Below are 18,154 nucleotides of genomic sequence, written 5' to 3'. Positions count from 1 at the left end.
ATGATCTATGAATGAAGACCTAAAAAATAGATGGTTTGGATCATTGAGAAAAAAATAGTAGGGTACCCTAAAGGGCGTCCCTCAAATAAAATTATTTGAGGGATCCCTCAATAGAAGGGGACTGTATATATATATATATATATATATATATATATTTCCAAGCCCTTAATAAAAGCCCAAAAGACCAAACTGTTTTAATCCAGAGTCATACTTCAGATGCCCATATCCAAGTCCCTCAAACCATTAAGTGGTCAGAAGTTGCCCTTCCAAAAGATTGGACCTTAGTCACTGAAAGCCAACCAGCTCCAATCCAACGTAGTCTAAACAATTTAGATTACATCCAACAGTATTTAGATGGCACAGTAAAAATTAGATTTGAAAATCAACCCTTGAAGAAATCTAATGTCCAGTTACAACAGTTGCCAACCCCTGGTCAATCTCAAAGGCATGCTCCTGCCAGGCACTCCTTTACGGCCTCGTCCTCTACTCTTGAACGAGACCTGGAATTAGAAAAAGCTATGATTGATTTCAAACTCGAGTCCCTGAGAAAATCCTCTCAGGTAAGCCAACCTTGCTATGGCAAGGTACCAGTCCAAGATGATAAGTCCGATTCACCTGAGTCACCTACACAATCTGATTTCTTAGTTGAAAATTTTGCAGCAGTCGATAATCAACTTAGAACCCTTAATAAAAAATTTGAGATTAATTGGAAACACCTAAATTATCACCTCAAGGCTCCAGAAAACCAGCACAGGAGAAATAGTTATCACCAAGCCTACCCTGATAGTAAAAGCCGCCAAAAAATCTTTAATGAATGGAAAGATTATATGCGGTCAGCCAAAGTTGAAATTTTTTACCTTGATTTTATTGAAAGCCGCTATATGTCTAATGATGAGTTAAAAACTTTAACTAAAGAAAAATGGAAAATGATCAACAGGTCAGAAGTTGAAGCTAGTCATCCCCCAGTTGATACCATAATCATCAGCCATAAGAATACACCTATACCTACTAGCCCCTTCAAAACCTTTGAAAACAATGATAATAATAGAAGACTAATTGAGCAGAATAATTATACCAATCAGAGTCTAATTGTCATAGGGAAACAATTAGATACAATTGAAACTAAAATAGACAAGATAAGTTCCCCAGAAATTAAGTCTAAACCAAAAATTGAAAAACCAATAGTTCAGTTCCAGGATCTTAAGTTGAGCTCCACGCTTAATATAAAGCCCACAATGAAGAAAATTGAAGAAATGTTAGAACAGTTGACCCCAAGTAGAGCAGAAAAATCTGGTCTGAAAACATTAGATTCTTTTGCAATCATAAACTCCTCTGAGTCTGAGACAACAGAATCTGAAACTAGTAATATTTCAAAAATAGAAGATGCTTTCAAAAATTTAGAAGTCCAAGTTGAACCCAAAATCAAAAGATTAGATAGACACATAAGCCCACTAGCTTGACCAAAAATTGGTACCCTAGACCAACACCTCCAGATATCCAATTTGAGGAAAGAAACTTCCAAACCCAGTTTTCGGTTTCCTCTGACAAATTGTATGAATGGAATATTGATGGTCTATCTGAGCAAGAAATCTTAAATAAGTTACAACATATGTCTATGGTTGCCAACAGTTACATTACCAATCACAATTTCAGAAATCTGAAATCGTACCCCTGTTAGTTACTGGGTTTACCGGTACTCTCAGGTATTGGTGGGACAAACACTTAACCCCTAAGTCCAAAAATCTGATCATTCATGCTGTAAAACTTAATGAAGATGGTATCCCTATATTTGACGAACAAATAAGTCAAGGTATAGAAGATGGAGTCAACACTTTGTTTTACACAATATTTGAACATTTCATTGGAACTCCTAGTAATACCACTGCGAGGATACATGACCAGCTAAGCAACCTTAGATATCCCAAATTGTCTGACTTCAGATGGTACAAAGATGTCTTCATCTCTAGAGTCATGCTTAGGGACGATAGTTATCAACCTTTCTGGAAAGAAAAATTTGTTAATGGTCTTCCAAACCTGTTTGCCCATAAAATACGCACAAATCTGAGTAATGAACAAGGTCATATAGATTGGGATAGTTTGACGTATGGAAATATCATAAATACAATCAACCAAGTTGGCATGAAAATGTGTATTGACTTTAAAATTGGTAGACAAATACAGTCCGATAAGAAATCAGCCAAATACGAATTAGGCAATTTCTGTGAACAGTATGGTCTTATCAGCATCCCTCCTTCCAGGAAAAATAAGCCTAGTCACCTTCGAAAAAATCGATATTCTTTCCGAAGAAAACAATTTTCTCGACATAATGGTAGTAATCATGAGTTCTATAAGAAAAGGAAATTTTCCCCCAAGAAAAATTGGTCGAAAGCCCCAACAGGTCAAAAGAATCGCCATTCCAAGAGAAATAATGATAAAACTAAAGTTAAATGTTTCAAATGTCAAAAGTTTGGTCATTATGCCTCTGATTGCAAAGTAAAAGATACTATTAAACAGTTGAAAATTGCAGATGAAGAAAAAGAAAAATTGCTAAAAGTTTTGGAGTTGCGAGACTCTGAAACAAGCAATGATGAAACCATAGTGGCCAGCTCTGAGTCTGATTCTGACCAGTCTTCAGAATCACAGTCAAGCTCACCCAATATCCAAATTGGTTGCAAAGATAAATGTTGTAATAGATTAAAATCTATTTATGTCCTTACTAAACAAGAAGAACAAGAGGAATTATTAATAGACCTAATAAGCAAAGTTGAGAATCCCGAATTAAAATCAAAATATTTAAAGAAATTAAGAAAGGTCATTAGCCAAGAAAGCCCAAGTCATTCTATTCCCCAGTCGATTAGTATAAATACTACTTTAGAGAAATTCACTCAGAAAAAAGAAATTACCTTACAAGACCTCCAATTAGAAGTAAAATTGATTAAAAAAGAAATCGTTGAATTAAAACAAGTAAGTCATAAGTTACAAAGTGAGAATTACACAATCAAACAAGATTTAGCCAGTCTTTTGAGTCCAAAAGCCAATCAGAAAGTCCAAACAACTCTGATGATGAACCTTCTGATAGCCAACAAGTTGTAAATTTAATTAAACAAGTTAACCTTAGAAAATGGTACTCGAAAGCGACAATATTCGTCCAAAATTTTGAATTTACCACAGTTGCCCTATTTGACTCAGGAGCTGATCTTAACTGTATTCAGGAAGGTCTAATTCCTACTAAGTTTTACCAAAAGTCTAGAGAATCCCTAAGCACTGCTTCAGGAAAAACACTCCAGTTAAATTTTGAACTGCCTAAAGCCCATATCTGCCAGAATAAAGTCTGCTTCAAAAACTCATTTGTCTTAGTCAAAAACATCACTGATGAAGTCATTTTAGGATTACCTTTTATTGCCTTATTGTATCCCTTCCAGGTAGACTATGATGGTGTCATCTCTACCCATTTAGGCCAAAAAGTCAAATTTGAATTTCTGTCTAAACCAGAGTTGCATAATTTGAAAACCTTGCAAAAACAATCAGTGTCCAGGTCGATACAAATCATTCGGAAAAATAACCAGTTGAGTTTTCTTAAAGAAGAAATTAGATTTAAAAGAATTGAACAACAGCTTGATGATAAATCTTTACAATTGCAAATCCAGCATTTTGAAAATAATTTAAAAAATGAAATTTGCTCTGAGTTGCCTAATGCTTTTTAGTATAGAAAACAGCATGTTGTTTCTCTTCCTTATATCAAAACCTTTAATGAGAAACACATTCCTACCAAAGCCAGGCCAATCTAGATGAGTCAAGACATAATGGAGTTTTGTAAAAAAGAAATTCATGAGTTGCTTCAAAAGAAAATAATCCGCAAAAGCAAGTCCCCTTGGTCATGTCCTGCTTTTTATGTCCGGAAAAATGCTGAGCTAGAAAGAGGAGTCCCGAGATTAGTTATCAACTACAAGCCACTTAATTCAGTTTTAGAATGGATTAGGTACCCCATACCTAACAAAAGAGACCTCATTAATAGGTTAGAAAAAGCAGTTGTTTATTCCAAATTTGATATGAAGAGTGGTTTCTGGCAAATCCAAATTGACGAATCATATAGATATAAGACTGCTTTTGTTACCCCTTTTGGTCATTATGAATGGAATGTAATGCCATTTGGTCTAAAAAATTGCCCCTAGTGAATTCCAAAATATCATGAATGAAATCTTTAATCCTTACGACCATTTCTCAATTGTCTACATTGATGATGTTCTTATCTTTTCTGAGTCTATAGAACAGCATTGAAAACATTTGCATAAATTCTTTCAAATTATCAAACAGAGTGGTATAGTTGTTTCCGCCAAGAAAATTAAGTTATTCCAAACCAATATCAGATTTCTTGGTTTCAATATCTCCCAGTCATACATCTCCCCAATTGATCGAGTCATTCAGTTTGCTGACAAATTTCCTGATCAAATTCTTGATAAAAGTCAACTCCAGAGGTTTTTAGGATCTCTAAATTATGTTTCTGACTTCTACAAAAACCTAAGAAAGCAATGTAAGCTCTTATTTGATAGATTGCAGAATAATCCTCCCCCATGGTCAATATATATATATCCAAACCTTTTTACTTGTTCATCTTTTTTACATTTCTACATTCAAACTTCAATAAATAGGCTTTCATCTTCATCTTCTTCTCACATAAACTCATCTCTATACTTCAAAATCAAACACTGAGGTATGTTTTCTTATCATTTCACAATGAAGAGATTTTTCAAGAAGATGAATCAAGATTGTGAAGAAGATGATGAGAGTAGACGTATGAAAAACGCTCTTATCCTTGGCACCATGGCAGAATTTGAAAGCTCCTCCTCCAATCCAGTCACCAAACCAGATTCTCAAAACGGTCGGGAGTACATCAACCGATATAGGGAAGACCATGACAAGATGCTCAGGAGGGATATTTTGTGCAAAGACGCGTATACTCATCCACTGGAGCTTTTAGTGGTCACAAAAAAAAAAAAAAAAAAACACCCCACTATACTTCTAGAGGTCATTGCCTCGTTCAACACTTGGATTTGGCATGCCTATTTTGAAATATCTAGGTCCCAAAATGATATCAGTGTGCTCGGACAATCACCGGTGTTCAATGAACTCACGGCAGGTCGAGCACCTCAGGGTGGTGTACAATGTCAACGGACACGACTATAACATGGGCTACTATTTGGTGGATGATATATCCAAAGTGGGGTACTTTTGTGAAATCGCTCCCAAAGCCCAATAATGAGAGGAAAAAAATGTTCTCCAAGTACCAAGAGGCATACTATAAAGACTTCGAACGATGTTTTGATATACTGCAAGCTTGATTTTGCATCATTCGAGGGTTGCTCGAATGTGGAATAGGGCTACCTTTCGAACCATCATGATAGCTTGCGTAATCCTGCACAACATGATTGTGGAGGATGAGCATGCCAAAGACGAAGAATATTTAGATGTAGAAGTTGACCCAATGAACCCAAGGAAAGCAAGAATATATGAGCGACCAAATGATGAAGAATTTGAGACAGTGGGTAGAGTCGGACAAAATCTTGAGGCCTATATGGATCGTTATGCGCAAATTAGGTCTTATTATGTTCATGATAGTATTTGAAATGATCTAGTTGAGCATGAGTACCAGAGGCACAGATATATGTTGTCTTAGTAACTACAAAATTAAATGAAAATGAAAAGAAAAGTTTTTTTTTTTTTTTTTCATTTTGATTAAAATTGTTTCCAAAAATAAATTTTTGTGTTGCTTTTCTAATGCTTTGATTTTTATCACAAAAAAAATAATAATAAACTAAAATAACAAGTTTTGAGTTTTAGTCCCTAGCCCCCCACCCCACTAGAACCACACACACAAATTAAAGAGGCTAGATTTTGTGAATAGTACTATTTTGAGGGGCTAAAACAACACCTAGCCCCTTGCCCCTTGCCCTTTGCCCATGCATTAGGCATGCTCTTACTGGTTGGGATCAAATGTGCACCTTAAGCTAACCTGTTTCTTGGTCCAACTAATAATATTACCTTTTATTTTTATTTTTATTTTTTATATAAATGATATTTTACTTTAATCTAATCTAAACTACGGGAATGAGGGGATTTCGAACTCGGTACATACTGGGAAACACATCCGCCAACCCAATGACGGATTATCCTTATGGCTAACCTGGGCTATAGCCCAGGCGATTATTTATTTATTTTTCTAGTCTAAAATAACAAAGCTAACACACCTTAATCGAAATTTTGTTTGTTTTTTTTTGGCCCTATCTCTCTCATCTCTCCTCTCCTTTTTCTTTCTTCTCTCTCTCTCTCTCTCTCTCTCTCTCTCTCTCTCTCTCTCTTTTCTTTCTTTTCCTTCTTTCTCTTTTTCTTTTTTCTTTCTTTTCTTTCGATTTTGAAAGTTCCTTACTTTAAATTCTTTAATTTAAAATGTCATTTTAAAATTATTTTTTCCCTTACAAATTCCAAGGATAATGATGGAGATAAATCCTCGCAAATCCGGCAATCTCTTAGAAATTACGGGTGACAGATGTCATGGAAAGTCGTGACGACTTTGCTAAACACGTTCGTTCAGAAAGGTCATGTCATACTTTACTTCGTTTATAAAAGGAAACGAGGGGAAAACACAAAATCAGAACTCATAAAAAAAAAACCTTGCTCCGCCAATTTACTTCCTTCCTATTTCTCTTGATCTAAACCTATCTCCTCTAACTCAGAAATAAAATGGCGTCTTCCTTCCCATTTTCTCTCGATCTAAGCCTAACTCTGCCAACTCAGACATGGGGGCAATGGGCTGCACCAATGTGGATGCCTTACTTTGCTTCCTCACAAGGGTCAGTTATAGTAAACGAGTCAATACTCTTAGATAACGATGTTGCCATTGGAGTTACGAGGAGTTTAGTGACTCAAAGCAATGTTCGTGTGCTGGGAACAAGGGGTGATAACCGGGTAGTGAGCGATGCCATGACATTGAGCGTGCAAAGTGCGGCATAAGTCACAAGTGTGGGTCATCGCCTTATTGTGAAATCTCATGAAGTGCAACTGTTAAGAGCTCAGTTAGTGGCAGAACGGAATTTGGTTTAAGATTGTTAGAGCGTCATCCGAAAATTGAAAAGGGAGAGGGAAAGACGTCGGAGGAGACGTGACGCCAGCTTTAAAGGTTGCAGAAGGAGAACAAACAGCTATCAAAGATGGTAGCTGTTTATTCTAGAGACTTGCAAGAGTAGCTGGAGGTCTTGGTGACACCGAGTAACACAAGCAAGGAGATCACGGGACAAGTTTCTCTCATGCTAAAAGAGTGATCTTCGGAAGCTCAAGTGATGAGCCCCAAGAAGCAGTGTGTGAAAACCCAAGAGAGAATGTCCAGATGGCCAAACTGAAGTCTCCTACTGTGGACAATTAGTTTCTCTGTTTTGTTTTAAAAAAAAAAAAAATATTTGAGTTGTGGGTTTTGTAACATGTTAATATTTACGAATTTTATTATTATTTTAAATTAGCCTGAATTATTTTTTAATCCTAGATCTGTGACCGCGCCAACCCATGTCTGCAACTAATAATGCTACTTTATCTATATATATAAAGCAAAAGGCAGAGAATGGTAAAACATTCAAAATACCAGAAAATGTCATTGGTTAATGCAAACATTAAGAATTGAAAATTATTAATTAAATGAGGATAATATGGTAAATTCACACCTTTTCATATTTAAAAATAAATAAAAATCAGATAATGGATCCTATTTTTACGGAACACAATTACTCATTATTTTTTTAATTCTAAAATAAATTTTAAATTTTTTTAAAAAAAAATCTCTCGCAGGTGCGGAATCGTGTGCGAAGAGGCTAGTATGGTTTGATATAAGAGCACTTCCAATAGTTTGCCCTTTGCCATGGCAAGGGGGGCTAGGACAGCTACTATTCACGTGAATAGTGGCTGCCCTTGCAAAAAGTAATGTGTGTTTCCAGCAGTTGCCATGGCAAAGGGCAAATACTATTCATTTTTTTATTTTTTCCACAAATTTTTTTACCTAAACAATTAATTTGGATAATATTTTCGGATAAGATTTTTGGGTTCCTACGTGTAAATACTATTCATATCTCATAATCAAACAAAATTTTCAGTTTCAAATTTCAAATAAATTGGCTGGTATGTATAAAAAAAAATTCATTAATTTTTGGGTATTTTTTAAAAAAAAGTTGAACTTTTTTTCAGTATTTTATTGCAAAAAAATTGGTTGTCGTTGTATTGGAGGAAAAAATCCGATCGAAGAGCGCAGACGATGCCACATGGCTGCTAGCAGTTGGAGGCCACTGTAGCGTGCGCGTGAAATTTTTTTTAATGAAAAAAATTCAAATGCATGGGTTGATGCTGGCCTAGCGTCAGCGATGACATCAGCCCGAAATTCGGACTTGCGAGTGGGCCGAACTCTCCCTCGGGCCAGCCTAAACTCGTGGCCCCCACCTCCTGCCCGGGCCAGCCTTTGCTGCTGGAAACGCAATTGGCCTCAAAATGCCCCCAGCCCGCCCCCTGCCTTCTCTGCTGGAACTGCTCTAGAGGGAGAGGCAGCATTTGCTGCTACGTGGCATAACGTCAGACTATTAAACTGCAACTTTAATTCCTACACGAGATGCGCAACCCAATGGAAGAGTTTCCGCCCCAAAAGACACAAAAACTGCAGGAGACTTCAGTGTCTGTCAGACTTGAACTTCACTTATCCGTTGGAGCTCTTACAATGTTTCTTCTCAAGGTCCATTGATGAGATTGAGTTCTATTTTCCTTCAATTTGTATAAAATAAAATAAAATTTCTATTTAGTCTTATGTTTTTAATTATGACTTTTTTCCTTTAAATTTTGAACTTTTTTTTTTTTCTCTCTCTTACAGGCATGGAGACAAACAGCTTTTGGGATTTATGGGTATCTGAATTTCACCAAGTCTGGTTTCATGTAAGCTCCAATTCCTATATATTTAATTGGGATCATATTGATCCCTGTAAAGATTATAGCTTTTCATTAAAAATTGCTCATTTACTTTGTTGAATAGCAAAGCATATAAATTTTTCCATGTTAGATGCTAAATTTAATTTCTCATTTTATGAAATAAAATGCTCACTGTCATTAGAGATCTAGGTGAAAACTTTAACATCATGGCAATAGTCTATTTTACACTCTACAATGTAAATTGAAGTATATTCATTGTAGAGAACATTCAAAGCAATTCAAGCCAGAGGATACGCAAACTCGGATAGAAGGGAAAAATTGCATTGTAACAGGAGCCAATTCTGGCATTGGTTTTGCGACTGCCGAGGGACTTGCATCACGGTGCTTTTCTTGCTTTATTTGTTGGCTAGTTGCTAATATATTTTTGACTTCAGGTTTTAGAAATATACCTTAAGGAACTAATTCATTGCTTTTGTTTTCCTTTATATAATATTTTTCAGTGGGGCAAATGTATATATGGTATGTCGAAATAAGGAGAGGGGTGAAGCTGCACAATCTAAAATTCAGTCTAACACAGGAAACCAAAATGTTCATTTGGAGGTATATATGGCATCCTTTTTATTGTCTTACTTATTTATCAGGGTTCCTTTCAAGTGTTTTATGGTTAGTCGGAAGTTATATTGTAGCAAATTATGTGGTTAACTAGTAAACACAGATTGTAAAATTTTTTGTTTTGATCATAAATGGCTTAATATGATTTTAGTTTGCAGGTCTGTGATCTCTCATCTGTTTCTGATATCAAGTCATTTGCGTCGCAGTTTTCCTCAAAGGATGTTCCAGTGCACATATTGGTAATTTATCCATTCTAATATGCTAGTAACATGATATTGCAGTTAAATGTAAGAGGCTCTTGTTAATTTTATAACCAGTCATCTAAACTTTATACATATGTACACATTGGTTTCTTCTCCTTTCTCTTTTAATGTTTTTCAGGTTTTTTGGGATTATGAATTAAAGTAATTACGTTAGTTTGCAATTTGGTTGCTTGTGATTTTCTGCATGATTTTGAGAAACCTAACGTGCATAATCCACTGCCTTTAGGTGAATAATGCTGGTCTGCTTGAGCATAATAGGATTACCACCTCAGAAGGGTGCGACCTTGATTACTCTATATACAGCTTAGTTTTAGACATTCGGTTTCTAAAATGTAATTTGTTTTTTTCTTTTTTGTCATTTCAAATTCCAGGTTTGAGTTGAACTTTGCTGTTAATGTATTGGGTACGTATGCAATGACGGAATTGATGTTGCCATTGCTGGAGAAAGCTGCACCTGATGCACGGGTTATTACTGTTTCTTCTGGTGGAATGTACACCACACCCTTGACCAAGGATTTACAGGTAGCTGCTTCTATATAATTCTGTTAGCAACGTAATTCTATCTATCTGATACTTATCAAATTCCAAAATATATGTCTTATTGCAGTTCAGTGAAGAAAACTTTAATGGGGTGCAGCAGTATTCTCGGAACAAGAGAGTTCAGGTTTGATGATCTGTAAGAGACATAATATGTTTGCATTCTTGTAGTGAACGTTTATCCTTTTTATGTTATGCTTCACCAAATGTCAAGAAGGATGAACTTAATATTGTGATACAATTATACCTGTTGTGAATTTAAGGGGAGCAAAACTAAGCATTCGAGAAAGTAAGTTGTAGAAAATGCTTTTTGCACACAACTTTCTGATATGTCACATGCAATGATGTAGAAAGCAGTGCGTTCTAAACTTAAGGCTTGAGTTTTTCTTCCATCGTAAGGAATTACTTTTTGGTCTTGGTCTGAAAGGAGTTACTAGTATGGAAACTTTAATGTTAAATTATGTCAAATAAGGAGGAGCTAATTTGCACCCCTAGGTCCATGACTAAAAACACTCTTGCGGCCAAGATTAAAACATTTAAACTTTGAGTGGTATAATCTTGGATATATAAAGATTTCTAATAGTTAGGATTAGCTACTTTTTCAGTTCCTTATTTTAGTTTCTTACTGGACCTATGAATAATACATGCCAAATGATATTCCTTAAATCTGTTTTTCTTTGTCCTGTGAGTTGAAATTCCTGGCTCAAATCCAGGATGGATGAGCCTCTGTGTTTTGATATATTTAGCCCATCACAGATGATATTCTTAACACTTAGAAATACCATATGATAGTGTCGGTTCTGTTTTGATCCCCATTATGTTTCAACTTAAGTTCTGTAATTTTTTTTTTCCAGCTACTTTCTGGAGCTAACATTGTTATTTTTCAGGTGGCATTAACTGAGAAATGGGCTGAAATAAACAAAAACAAGGGGATTGGATTCTATTCAATGCACCCAGGTTGGGCTGAGACACCAGGGGTTGCCACGAGTTTGCCAAGTTTCTCTAAAGCGTACGGAACTTATCCTTAACCTTCTAAATTCTTCCATATGTTCATCATATCTGCCATCTCGTTCTTTTTCCTTTATTCTACCCTTATTTCTTACTCTTAAATTTGTTTTAGTCTTTCGGGAAAGCTTAGAACAAACGAGGAAGGTGCAGACACCATAATTTGGTTGGCTTTACAGCCAAAAGAAAAGGTGGTATCAGGATCGTTTTATTTCGATAGAGCAGAAGCACCTAAACACCTGATGTTTGCGGCCACCAGTGGCTCTCATGCCTTAATCGACTCCATTTTTGAGAGTCTCAAGAGTTTGTCTAGTATCTCCGCATAGGTTCAAGTTCGGAGCCCCGTATTGTGATTTTAATTGCTCGGAGAAATTTAATGTAAATGTAGTAACGGCCGAATGAATGGGGAAAGGAGCAGATTTTACCTTATATATAACATAAGAGTGGTAGGGTTTCCATTGGACTACAGGTCCTTACAAGGAAGGAAGGAAGATGCTAGCATCACGCATGGGCATGTGATGCAGCGACGACATCCATTGACTTTTGCGAGTCTCAAATTAATCAATGGTTGATGTTGCATCAGACATCTACACACGACTGATGCTAACACCGCTCTCCTAGCAATCACTATGATAAGCATGGGACGCTGACTCAATATTTCAATTGTTGTGGGGTTTGTATAGCCAAATGAAGATAAAAGTGCTTTTGCTTGTACAAGAAGAAGTCGTCAAATTTTGAACTCAAATTTTTGGGTCTTCTGTGTCAATAATAAGACCAATACTTTGTTCCGCTTTATTTTGGTTTTGCTATTTTTATTTCCACTTAGTTCATCTTTTCGACCAATTTGGGGGGTTTTTTTTTTTTTTTTTTTCAAATAATTGAAGGGGAGAGTAGTTGATCTTATGCATATTCCTTCTCTCCCCTTGTCCCGACTTCCTCGATTCATAACTTCCATCATTCTAAGTAACTAAACATGCCACGAAAATAAAAGCGTTTGAAGCAAAAATATATAGAAATTTGACATAAGGTACAAAACACCCTTAATATATGCACAACAAAGTTCACAAGAGCACTGAACAACTCTTAGTTAACAAGTACTTGCACAAGTCATTTAACAAACAAAGAAGAAACAAAACATTATTTACAACTCATCTGTTTCAATATTAGGTGTTGTCAATGCCAATGACATACACATTTTACACGATCCTGCATCTTTTTTATTTATTCTATTTTTATCTCACACATCTTTTTTTTTTATTTTTTTATTTTATATATATATATATATATTTTTAAAACCTTTGCCTACAGAGTATTTCACCTTTCAGATGAAATTTATGAAGTAACGGAGGACCCTCAATATGCTACAAAGCCATTATTGCTTTATCACAGGTAAATACCTGAAGAACCCAACAATGCCGGCTTTCTCAACCAGTACTGCTGAAACCTCTGCCTTGCATACTCCACGTAGTCAAAATCAATTTTGTTCACATAACCCTACAAAACCACCAGGGAACTTATTTTTGTTACACACGCGAAGAAGCAGTCATTCGGACACAAGCTATTGTGAAGAATAAAAGTAGAAATTGTTACCGAAATTATTCCCCATAAGCCCCAAAAGAGATGGTTGGCCAAAGTGTACTTCTCTGATTTGTCAACTAGCTCATCCACATCAGCATCACTGGGTTGGTAACCTATTAGAAATAATGGAGATGAAGTACGTTCAGAATCACCAAAGGTTTCAAAGAGAACACTTAATTTAGAAGAATTGGTTTAATTATTTCTCCTACTATCTGTTTTCTCAAACTAAAAAACTTGCTCTACGTCAGACTGTAATAACCTTGATTAATTGAAAACAACTCATTTTATTTGGTGGCTGAGGATGCATCATGATTCCCAGAAACAAAACACTAGAACCACTCGGGCCAGAAAATTATACAAAAGAATTGCAAGATTTCCTAATTTCATTTGCATCATTCAAAGTGGCATTAGATGGCATTAGACTTGTCCAGTCAAAGCAATGAGTTTGTTAACGTAAAGAGAAACCTCTTTCTTGGAACTTTTCAGAAGTCAAGAATGTTAAATGTCAAGCATGACTAATCTGAGCATCAAGCATTGACAAACCAAGCTTAAATCTTGCAGAAATCTTCCTCACACAATTATCTACTGGTAAAGAGTCTCAGATAATATGAGCCATATATGGTAAGGTGAAAATCAATATAAGTTAATTTTGTTGTAGTATCAGAACATGAGAAACTTGAACAGTTTAATGTAGGAAAAATGACCAATATCATGTGTCGCAGACAATTGAAAAGAGAAATCACAAAATGAATAGGCTAACCTGCAGAGCTCAGATATATACGGACAAATCTCTGGCGCTCCTCCAGACCTGATGCAATGCAGTCAAGAAAATCAAAATATTTAAATTCATAACGAAGACAATACAAAATTCTTAATTCCATGTTTGCAGCTTCATTGAATTCTCAAAGTTTGTAGGAGAAAATGCAACGAAGACCAAATCATTAACAGATTAAACAGTTATACCTGGATAATTGCTGTAGTCCAAAATGTGAGGTGTCTCACAGTGGTAGTTTGCTACCATCTCACAGAAATGATTTGCAAGGTCGTAAGCAACAGGATTATAACTGGCATATTCATAATCCTGGACATGTTAACAAATAATATCAGTAATTATAATATACAATCATTGCAACAGAACTCTAGACATTTCTTGGTGTATACTTTCTTTGGCTAGAACATTAAAAGAAAAGAAAATCCAACAATGATTGTATTGATAGCTTGAATTGAATCATGCTTGTAGAATGCAAGGCTAGAGAACTTGCATAAACTTTTACATACACGTGTAAGCATGCCAAGAAAAGTTACTCATCAGCAGCTTGCTAAGTCACATTCTGAAAAAGTACTACTTAGAATTTTCTGTATTGAAAAATTAGAAACATTAACATCATAATTCATACTGGAAAAGGATGGGTTGGTTACTAAAATAGACACATAAATAAAATCCTAGATGTGGACTAGAATACAAAATAGGTGAGTATGAGTCCCCTTTGGTTTCTCTTGTTCTGTTCTTTTGGAATAATCCTTCAGATAATTGATTCCAGTTCGTACATTTTTTGAATAAAAAATTATTGGGGGTAGGAATTTTCAATCTACAAGATCTTTATATATGTTTCCTACTATTCAAGAAGTGGGCACCATTAAGTTATTAAGAACAACTAAAACAGTCAGTCGCATGTCAAAACAATTAAATTCATGTTCAATGAACTAAAGTGTTCGACTTCAGCAACCATCATAGGTCACAATGGAATCACGTGAAAGGATGTTTCTTATAACCTAGCAGGTTCCGTAATTATGTGATAGAGTCACAGAGAAATCTTAAACCAAACAAGAAACATGAAGAAAACTGATAAAGTAAGTGTAATTACTTTCAAAACTACAGAAATAGATAACAAGAACTGAACACAGTAAGAAACTCACAATTAAAGTGATTGATCTCGTCTCTTCATCCATCATTATGTTACCGTATTGCAGGTCATTGTGACAGAACCCAATCTCCTGATAGTCCCGTGATAGTTCCTTCTCTAACATACTAATTTCCTCCTCTAAAGTATCCAAGCCAAATTCCTTGGTGTCTTTTATTGAACATAAAGTTTTAGCCTCACTAATCCAGTTTCTGTGGAAAAAAAGTAAACTGCATAAAAAGTCTTAAATTCTCAAAGGGAAATTTTAACTTTTTGAAAAATATAGTTACCTCATTCTATCCCAAAGGACTACATTTTTTGGACCAGGCATATCAAGATTGTGGAACTCTCTCAGCTTAGCTGCTATAATAGCAGATATTTCAGGATCACGGAGGTCAGCAGCTGATAGTGTCTGAGAATTTAAAAGAAAGTATGGTTAAGATAAAAAGGATCTTCAGAAATAGGTTATACAGTGAACCTCAAACATTCCTTTTTGGTAATGACTTCTAGTCTAGCTTCATTTGAATGAAAAATGAAGAATTCAAATCTGAACTAAAGTAGATGAAAAAAATAAATTGCATGCTACTTTAGAGTTTGGAGAACACTGAAATTTTGACTATGCAGATCAGTGAAGAATATTTAACTATGACATACATCTCTTTTGTTTCTGCTTCATATTTAGAAAATATAAGATCACTAACGTCTAATTCAAATTAGATTATACACAAGTGGTACTGGTGAAACATTCAGTAACTGAAAGTTGAAACTGGAGAAGAACAGGACCTATTACAAGTTCATCATCTATCTGGATAGCTACATGATTTATTGCCTCTTATTCTTTTACCCAGGTAACTATAACATTCTGCAAATAGGTTGTTTAGTGGATCCAAGTTATGATACATTAACTAAATTTCTTTAAACTTAGGCCTAACAGTTGGGGCATAAATTTTTCTGGTATAATGAGTTTAGGCTTTTGTAGTATCATTCATAATCTTCACAAAGTTATTGACTAATTGAGAATGATCCTTCAAGTGACTAACAGCTTCCTACTTTCACAGCAATAGAAGAAATCAGATACCCTTATCATAAACAAAGCTAAAGCACCCCCTTAAAAAGAATGGGAAACATTACTTTGACCGTTCTGCCTGACCCTGTTTGCTCTCTGCACCATCCAATTTAGTCCTAAAGTGCATATTGGACCTTATGCCTTTTTTTTAATTATTCTTTTCAACCAATAATACAATATCAGCACGCCAATAACTATGAAACCACTAAAATAACATGAGAGAGAGAGAGAGAGAGAGAGAGAGAGGAATAAAGAAAAGTAGTGACAATTATAGCAGATTTAGTGAAAGTATCCCAAAGAATATCTTTAGTTAAAGACTTAAAGCAACCCATACTAAAAAATAGAAAATAATATGAAATGGTAAGGAAATTTAGAATTCACATACTCTAGCATGAATGAACTCCTCTACCCGTCCATCTGCGAACCGCCCAAGAAGACGCGGTCCCTGGCCATGCTTGGACATGCACTCAAAGGTCTGAATTTCATCATCCCTATTAAAGAAAACTTCAACTCCTTCGCCATAAACCCGGACCAGAACATTTCGAGAAAAATCACCATCCCTCGTGGGCCAACTTATTTGGTAAACCTCATTAGTCATGGCACCCTTCAATGGTATGACCTGCAAGGCATTCAAATCATCCACTACGTCCCCCCATTCAGAAGCTACAGATACAAGTACCTTTTTTAATCCCTCTGGAAGACAACCTTTGATTAACCCAACTCTCTTTATGGCCATTATGTATCAATACAGAGAGAGCAAATTCTTTTTTAAAATTCTTGACCTGCATGTCAAAGGGGATATAATTCTCAGCACTGTAATGTTATAGTGTTCTGGAATCTTATCAAAACACTCAAACAACAGTTTGAAAGTTTCAAAAGAACTAAAGAAAATCAAAAGGGAAAAGATACACATAATGAAATGAACGAATTCAGAAGATTAATCATCAAGACTGATAGAATTATAATCCTGTTCAGTAAAAGTAAACTTACCCAACAATCATGCAAGGAGAAAAAATTAAGTTCAAAGCTGCAATCTTAATAGTAACATCTAATTGAAATGCTCATTTGACTAAACTTGCTCTACTAAGGCAGTATTGTTCAGCATTTAAGAAGATCACAGCAAATGCTCAAAACATCAGGAAACATATGAGTTCTACAGAACCCAGCAAAAAGAACTGATCTAAGAAAACAGAACTCACCTAATAACAGCAAGACAGGCAGGACCGTCCAAGAAAGCTTCAGGTTGATGCCAAACTACAGAGCCTTATATATAAATGTTTCAAACAATCTTTGAAAGTTATTTGATACTTTAAAGAATTAAAAGAATGACCTTTGGCACAAAAGAAAGAAACGAATGAATAAACAAACAAAACCCAGAACCCTTCAAGCCAATTATATAGCAGTGTGGGGTTGTATGATTGACAAAAGAATCCCAAGAAAAATATTATTTCCCCAAAAAAAAGTCCAAAAACTGACTTTTCCTCTCTCTGCCAATAGCAACAGAAGCAAATTCTTGAAATGGGTTTTGTTGTGAAACTGTAAAACTAAAATGGGCAGCTGTAGTTTGGAAATTCTGAATCTTGGTGCAGATTCTGGGTCAGATTTTAATACCAACTCGAATTGACTAATTTCTAAATAAGGGTAGGACGGTGAAAGCTTTTTCCTTTCTTCTCTTTTGGGTCAAAAGACGGTGAATGTTAAAAGTCAAAAGTCTTGTTCTTATCGTGATACTTATTTTTTCTTGTATGGATTACGCAGAACAAGGAAATGGGTTGCTTGCAGGGGCCCAGTTATGTGAATGGAAGCTCCAAGCAGATGACTTTTTCTTCTCTGCTTGGATTTTTCTTTCGTAGACGAAAGAGTTTTTCGTTTTTTTTTTCTTTTCTGTATATTTTTTATGTATCATTATGAAAAAATAAAAAAAAATAAAAAAACGCGTGAGATTAAACTCTCCACACTTTTTCTTTTTCTTTTTCATGTTTGTTTAGAAAATTTATGCTAATTATATATATATTCTTTTTGTTTGGGATGTTAATTATTTTCTTATTTTATTGTTTGTGTTGAAAACGTGTGTAGAGAGGAGGGTGGTGAGAACATGTTTAGTCGGCACAAGGGCTTTCTTGTAATTTTCAATTTTATTTCTTTTTTTATTTCTTGTAATTTTCAATTTTATATCTTTGCTTGACAAAGAGCACAAAAGAAAAGTAAGCACTGCCAAACAAAAGTAGACTTTAATGTAA

At 35.3% G+C, this 18,154-nt stretch overlaps 2 protein-coding genes across 5 annotated transcripts; one reads left to right on the top strand and one right to left on the bottom strand.

Annotated features, from left to right (window-relative positions):
• LOC18768623 (dehydrogenase/reductase SDR family member 12) lies at positions 8,618 to 12,164 on the top strand. 2 transcript variants are annotated; one of them, XM_020570204.1, is made up of 10 exons: positions 8,618 to 8,761; positions 8,897 to 8,958; positions 9,214 to 9,333; positions 9,453 to 9,552; positions 9,771 to 9,803; positions 10,054 to 10,103; positions 10,199 to 10,349; positions 10,435 to 10,491; positions 11,252 to 11,373; positions 11,485 to 12,164. In XM_020570204.1, the coding sequence occupies exons 1-10, from the start codon at positions 8,642 to 8,644 to the stop codon at positions 11,693 to 11,695; spliced, it is 1,026 nt and encodes a 341-aa protein (XP_020425793.1). In that variant the 5' UTR covers positions 8,618 to 8,641; the 3' UTR covers positions 11,696 to 12,164. The 2 variants fall into 2 exon arrangements, with proteins under 2 accessions (XP_020425793.1, XP_007200605.2); XM_007200543.2 differs by having other exon boundaries at positions 8,621 to 8,761; positions 9,723 to 9,803.
• On the bottom strand, positions 12,351 to 17,537 carry LOC18766242 (probable choline kinase 1). Of its 3 annotated transcripts, XM_020570206.1 has the most exons (9): positions 17,114 to 17,537; positions 16,594 to 16,696; positions 16,300 to 16,533; positions 15,139 to 15,260; positions 14,865 to 15,060; positions 13,911 to 14,028; positions 13,708 to 13,755; positions 12,960 to 13,060; positions 12,732 to 12,863 (listed from the first exon to the last, which is right to left on the bottom strand). In XM_020570206.1, exons 2-9 carry the CDS (start codon positions 16,648 to 16,650, stop codon positions 12,753 to 12,755), a joined length of 987 nt encoding a protein of 328 aa, XP_020425795.1. In that variant the 5' UTR covers positions 16,651 to 16,696; positions 17,114 to 17,537; the 3' UTR covers positions 12,732 to 12,752. The 3 variants fall into 3 exon arrangements, with proteins under 3 accessions (XP_020425794.1, XP_020425795.1, XP_020425796.1); XM_020570205.1 differs by having other exon boundaries at positions 12,351 to 12,863; positions 16,300 to 16,696; positions 17,114 to 17,535; XM_020570207.1 differs by lacking the exon at positions 17,114 to 17,537 and having other exon boundaries at positions 16,620 to 16,696.

This window comes from Prunus persica, chromosome G8, assembly GCF_000346465.2.
Source record: "Prunus persica cultivar Lovell chromosome G8, Prunus_persica_NCBIv2, whole genome shotgun sequence".
NCBI classification, from domain to species: Eukaryota; Viridiplantae; Streptophyta; class Magnoliopsida; order Rosales; family Rosaceae; genus Prunus; species Prunus persica.
The sequence above is the reverse complement of the archived record's forward strand: the minus strand, read 5'-3'. Positions and strand labels throughout refer to the sequence as shown.

Bases quoted from the DNA above. Each gene is read 5' to 3' on its own strand.
- LOC18768623 (XM_007200543.2), top strand. From the start codon at position 8,642: ATGCGCAACCCAATGGAAGAGTTTCCGCCCCAAAAGACACAAAAACTG. The intron at 10,104-10,198 runs GTGCGACCTTGA...TTCAAATTCCAG, and splicing joins AGGATTACCACCTCAGAAGG to GTTTGAGTTGAACTTTGCTG. The intron at 10,350-10,434 runs GTAGCTGCTTCT...GTCTTATTGCAG, and splicing joins CCTTGACCAAGGATTTACAG to TTCAGTGAAGAAAACTTTAA.
- LOC18766242 (XM_020570205.1), bottom strand. From the start codon at position 16,650: ATGGCCATAAAGAGAGTTGGGTTAATCAAAGGTTGTCTTCCAGAGGGA. The intron at 15,261-16,299 runs GTATGTGAATTC...TTAAATTCTCAG, and splicing joins AGGAGTTCATTCATGCTAGA to ACACTATCAGCTGCTGACCT. The intron at 13,756-13,910 runs GTATAACTGTTT...GCATTGCATCAG, and splicing joins GGACTACAGCAATTATCCAG to GTCTGGAGGAGCGCCAGAGA.